Source organism: Heterodontus francisci, unplaced genomic scaffold (genome assembly GCF_036365525.1).
Source record: "Heterodontus francisci isolate sHetFra1 unplaced genomic scaffold, sHetFra1.hap1 HAP1_SCAFFOLD_882, whole genome shotgun sequence".
Classification (NCBI taxonomy): domain Eukaryota; kingdom Metazoa; phylum Chordata; class Chondrichthyes; order Heterodontiformes; family Heterodontidae; genus Heterodontus; species Heterodontus francisci.
In genome coordinates, this window is record NW_027141635.1 from 55,730 (window position 1) to 61,729 (window position 6,000).

Genomic DNA, 6,000 nt, shown 5'->3' on the forward strand with positions numbered 1-6,000 from the left:
ACAGACAAGGCTGTTCTCCCTGGTGTCCTGGGACAATACTAATCCCGTCCCTCTCTCCCTCCCCCTCCTGCATCCCCATTCCCGAGTGTTTAGAACCTATTTTTTTAGTCCCTCCCGTCCCGGGTCCTGGGAACTCACCAGCAGTTTTGGTGGAGAGCTGGAATCGGCTGTCAGGGAGAGTCCCACGCCCGCGATGTTCACTTCCGGTGAGGCTGTAGAGGGAGACAGGCAGAGTCACAACACAGCAACATCCTGCATTTTTATAGTGCCTTCAAAACAGTAAAACATCCCCCGGATGTCCCACAGGAGGGTAAATTAGACCAAATTTAACCCCGAGCCACGTGAGGCGTTATCAGGGACAGGCGACCAGGAACTCAGTCAGAGAGGTCTTAAAGGAGGGGAGAGAGAGAGAGAGAGAGGGAGAGGAAGGGGGGCGAGGAGTGTGTGGATGAGGAGGACGAGGATGAGGAAGGTGAAGGGAGGAGGGTGAGGGGGATGAGGGCGTGGAGGAGGGGGAATGGCGAGGAGGGGGGTGAGGGTGAGGAGGAGGAGGGGATGAGGAGGGTGAGGATGAGGGTGAGGAGGGGGATGATGAGGGAGGAAGGTGAGGATGAGGGGGTTGAGGAGGACGGGGAGGTGAGGAGGGTGAGGTGGAGGATGGTGAGGAGGAGGGGGGAAGAGGCGAGTGAGGAGGATGAGGAGGGCGATGCGGAGGGAGCTCTGTGACCGGGCGGACGGAGGCAGGGAGGGTGTTCCGAGCCGAATCTTGGCTCACCTGGAATCGGGATCCGGTTGCATGCCTGTGACCGGGAGTCACATTTATAAATCACGCCTGTCACATTCCCGATCCGGGCCATGGGCGCGCTGACGAGAAACCTGCGGAAAAAGATCCCGGACACATTCCCGTTAAACCGGGGCGATCCCGGAGCCGGCGTGAACAAACTCCCTCAATCCCATCCCTCCCGAAAGGTCCCCGCACACGCAAAAAAACGCAGACGTTCCGGACGCCCTCAGGGACTGGGAACCGCGATTCGGAATCTCTGCACAGCAAGATCCCATGTGGGGGGGGGCGCGGTCTCTGGTTGTGTTTGGGTCGTGGCTGACTTGGGGGAGGGGAGGGGTGTGGTGAATATCGACTCTCCTGCCCTCCGGCAAACTCCTGGTCTCCGCTTTCCGACCGCCCCCGATAAAGGCGACCGGACGGCAGCTCAGAGTTCCTGCGTCTTGGGTGTGCCTGGGCGGGGGAGGGAGTCCCGCGCGGGTTTGTGACCCGCACCCACATTCCTCTGACTCTGGGAGGCCTGGGTGGGGGGGTCCCAGGGCAGTCGGCAGGCAAGAATCGGGTCGTAAACAGCGCGAGAGGAGAGCGGTCCTGGGGCTGGGCTCCGTCTGTGACCACACCACATTCGGAGAAAAATAAAGTGGCGTCACTGGGAAACAGGTTAAGTGACGGGTCGGTGAGTATTTTGTTATTTTTCTCATTCATCTTTCAAAACTTGGGTAATTTATCAGTAATTGTGTGGTTTTATTAGTATTAGTAACCGTTACTAGGGGTAATGAAGCTTACTGGGAGTAGGGACAAGTTCATGGCACCATGGGTGGCTCTGCTGCACAGGAGGGAAGGAAGAAGAGTGGCAGGGCTCTAGCGATAGGGGATTCATTCGTAAGGGGAACAGATTCCAGGATGGTATGTTGCCTCCCTGGTGCTAGGGTCAAGGATGTCTCTGAGTTTGTCGTGGTATGTATCGGTACCAACGACATAGGTGAAAAAAGGGATGAGGTCCGACAAGCTGAATGTAGGGAGTTAGGACGTAAATTAAAAATCATGATGTGGAAACTGTATGGGTGGAGGTAAGAAACACCAAGGGGCAGAAAACGTTGGCGGGGGTTGTCTGTAGGCCCCCAAACAGTAGTGGAGATGCAAGGGATGGCATGAAACAGGAAATTAGAGACGCATGCATTAAGGGTACAACTGTAATCATGGGTGAATTTAATATACATATAGATTGGTCAAACCAAATTAGCAATAATACTGTGGAGGAGAATTTCTAGGACGGTTTTTTAGTTGAGGAACCAACTACAGAACAGGTTACCCTAGAATGGGTATTGCGCGATGAGAAAGGATTAATTAACAATCTTGGGGAGGAGTGATCATAACATAATATAATTCTTCATCAAGATGGAGAGTGGAGTAGTTGAATCTGAAACTAGGGTCCTGAATCTAAATAAAGGAAACTACGAAGGTATGAGGCGCGAGTTGGCTATGGGAGATTGGGGAATGGGGTTGACGATGGATAGGCAATGGATAATATTTCAAGAACGTGTGCAGGAATTACAGCAAATATTCATTCCTGTCAGGGGCAAAACTAAAACCAGAAAGGTGGCTCAACCGTCATCTTCCAAAATTCTATAGACTCTGGAGCAGTTCCAACAGATTGGAGGGTGGCAAATGTAACCCCACTATTTAAAAAAGGAGGGAGAGAAAAAAACAGGGAACTACAGACCAGTTAGCCTTATATCAGTAGTGGGGAAAATGCTAGAGTCTGTTATAAAGGACGTGAGAGCAGAACACCTGGAAAGCATAAATGGGATTGGGAAAAGTCAGCACGGGTTTACGAAAGAGAAATCATGCTTAACAAATCTACTAGAGTAGGATAGATAAGGGAGAACCAGTGGATGCGATGTATTTAGATTTACAGAAAGTTTTTGATAAGATCTCACATAAGAGGTTAGTGTGCAAAATGAAAGCACGTGGGATTGGGGGTAATATACTGGCATGGATTGAGAATTGGTTGACAGACAGGAAACAGAGAGTAGGGATAAACGGGTCTTTTTCTGGGTGGCAGGCAGTGACTAGTGGGGTACCGCAGGGATCAGTGCTTGGGCCCCAGCTATTCACAATATATCTTAATGACTTGGGTAAGGGAACTAAATGGAACATTTCCAAGTTCGCAGACAACACAAAACTGTGGGGGGAGTTGTGGGAGCTGTGAGGAGGCCGCAAAGAGTCTCCAGTGTGATTTGGACTAGTTGGGTGGGTGGGCAAATGCATGGCAGATGCAGTTGAACGTGGGTAAATGTGAGGTTATCCACTTTGGTTGTAAAAACAGAAAGGCAGATTATTATCTGAATGGTGATAGATTGGGAAAGGGGGAGGGGCAGCGAGACCTGGGTGCCCTTGTACACCAGTCGCTGAAAGCAAGCATTCAGGTGCAGCAGGCAGTTAGGAAGGCGAATGGTATGTTGGCCTTCATTGCGAGAGGGATTCAAGTACAGGAGCAAGGATGTCTTGCTGCAGTTATACGGGGCCTTGGTGAGACCACATCTGGAGTATTGTGCGCAGTTTTGGTCTCCTTATCTGAGGAAGGATGTTCTTGCCATGGAGGGAGAGCAAAGGAGATTTACTCGGCTGATTCCTGGGATGGCAGGATTGACGTACGAGGAGAGATTGGGTCGACGCAGGGCAGAAGGGCCGAATGGCCGACTCCCGCTCCTATTTAGACGGGGAAAACTGCCCCCTCGGCGCCGCGGGTGGGGGGGGGGGGGAGCGCGCAGGGACAAGTGGCGGACGTTCCCGGCTCGTTAGGGTGGAGGGGGCAGGCTCCCGAAGTTTGTACTCACCCCTCGGGTCCGAACTGCCGCACCACGTAGCCAAAGTACTCCTCCGAGCTGTTCAGGAAGACGGTGGGCCTCTCCGTCTCGACATTGAAACACTGCGACGATGCAATGACTGGAAGTCAAGAGGCAAATGACGGGTTTAGCGTTCCCCCCCCCGGTTGTTCAGTAGGCACCGCATCCAGTTTTGGTTACTTTCCCTGAGGAAGCGTAGCGCTGAGGGGCTGTTTCCCGAAGCCCCCCCCCCTGCCCGGGCCGGAGAGTCTCGAACACGGTGGGGAGAGAAGCGGGTGGGGGGGCGCACGGCCTCAGGGTGGGGGAGACGAGGAGGTGTTTCTTCACGCGAGCACGCAGATGCGGACGGAAGCCTGCACTTACCCAAACCCGCGAGGACTGCCCACCGGGGAAGATTGCCCATGGCCGGAGGGACGAAGCTGGGGTCCGGCTCGCACCGAGGCTGAAAGAGACTGGTCCGTCTCTGAATTCCGGCCGTCTTCTGAACGGATAGAGAAGTGACAGTTTCGGTACATTGCATGTTTTCCTGGTGTCAGCTCTTGAGAAATAATGATGAAATCTGAGAGATCCTGTTGGCAATCGCCACAAGATCTCGACTCCCTGTCGGTGTGGCCCAACACTCCCCAGTACCGAGGGAGTGCCGCACTGTCGGAGGTTCCGCGCCGAGGGATGTGCCGCATTGAGGGAGGAGCCATCTCCCACTTTCCTGAAGTCATTGACCCCCTTTCTCCACCACCTCCCCCACTCCCTCATTCTTCCACTCCTTCTTTGTCCTATGGTAGGAAATAAATCCGACTTACAGATCTTAGCCTGAAGGCTCCAGTTTAGGCCTCTGGCGGGGGGGGGGGGGTGGGGGGATCCTGTGTGAGCCCTGAGCGACTGCGCTGGGTTGCGAGCCGTCTCGAAGTTTGGGGGTGAATCTTGTGTCGAGGGGGAGAGGGCAGCCCCCCAACCCCCCGCTCCCCCCAGGTTGTCGATACGTTCTGTCTCTGTTTAACCATGGCTCCCAGGGACGGGCACAGGTGTTTAGATAATATACAGCTGCATGTGAACGCACAGGAGAGGTCTGTGGTCAAAGACTGATAGGATGAAAGATCCTCACACCCCTCTGTCTCTCTCTCTCTATCAATCTCTCTCTCTCTCTATTTCTTTCTCTCTATCCCTCTCCCTCTCTCTCTGTCATTCACTGTATCTCTCTCTGTCATTCACTTTCTCTGTCTCTCTCTCTGTCTCGCTCTGTCTCACACTCGCTCTCTGTCTCTCTCTCGCTCTCTTTCTCTCTCTGTCTCTCTCTCTCCCTCTTCCTTTCCCTCTGTCTCTCTCTCCCTGTCTGTCCGTATCTCTCTCTCTGTCACTCCCTCTCTCTCTGTCTGTCTGTCTGTCTGTCTCTGTCCCTCTCTCTATCTCCGTCTGTCTCTCTCTCTCTGTCCCTCTCTCTCTGTCATTCTCTTTCTCTGTCACTGTCTCTCTGTCTCTTTCTCGTTCTTCCTTTCTCTCTGTCATTCTCTTTCTCTGTCTCAGTCTCTCTCTCTCTCTCTCTTTCTCTGTCTATCTCTCTCTCTCTCTCTTTCTCTGTTTCTCTCTCTCTTTCTCTCTCTCTCTCTCTCTGTCATTCTCTTTCTCTGTCACTGTCTCTCTGTCTCTTTCTCGTTCTTCCTTTCTCTCTGTCTCTCTCTCTCTTTCTCTGTCTCTGTCTCTGTCTCTCTCTCTGTCTCTCTCTTTCTCTGTCTGTCTCTCTCTCTCTCTCTGTCCCCCTCTCTCTCTTTCTCTGTCTCTCTGTCTCTCTCTGTCTCTCTCGGTCTCTCTCTGTCTCTCTCTTTCTCTGTCTCTCTATCCCTCTCCCTCTCTCTCTGTCATTCACTGTATCTCTCTCTGTCATTCACTTTCTCTCTGTCTCTCTCTGTCTCTCCCTCTCTCTGTCTCTCTCTCTCTGTATCTCTCTCTCTGTGTGTCTCTCTCTCTGTCTCCCTCTCCCTCCCTCTCTCCCTCCCAGTGACTCCCCGCAGCAAACCTCTCCCTCCTTCCCCGCGCCGCCCTCACACTCGCCCCCCCATGCTACCCTCACACTCGCCCCCCACGCCACCCGCCAGCGCCCACCTCTCTACCAGTTTCACCGTCCCCGGCCCTCCTCGTCTGCCCCCATCACCCAGCCGACTGCAGAAAACTCACAGCGTACGAGGGAGGGAGCAAGATGGCAAGTGGGTGCCACCAGATAGCGGCAGTTATAAGGCCCGGCATTGAGGGAGGGGCCCTTATCAACCCTCTCCCCGGACCTCAGAGAAAAACAGAGTGAGGTTGTGGTTTCCTGAGGAGGGGTCAGATGTTTACCAAGAGAGGAATCATCTGTCTCACAGTTAGTGTGGCATTCTC

General features: G+C 53.5%; 1 protein-coding gene across 1 annotated transcript in view; it reads right to left on the reverse strand.

Moving 5' to 3' along the window:
- Positions 1–4,454, reverse strand: part of LOC137364260 (integrin alpha-X-like) — a 43,411-nt gene extending 38,957 nt beyond the window's left edge. The window contains exons 1-5 of the mRNA XM_068027588.1: positions 4,431–4,454; positions 3,994–4,111; positions 3,622–3,730; positions 776–876; positions 139–212 (exon numbers count right to left, since the gene is read on the reverse strand). Of these exons, the coding sequence (XP_067883689.1) occupies positions 139–212; positions 776–876; positions 3,622–3,730; positions 3,994–4,033 (324 nt within the window). The 5' untranslated portion in view covers positions 4,034–4,111; positions 4,431–4,454. The remainder of the gene's footprint in view (positions 1–138; positions 213–775; positions 877–3,621; positions 3,731–3,993; positions 4,112–4,430) is intronic.
- Between the last annotated feature and the right edge of the window lie 1,546 nt (positions 4,455–6,000).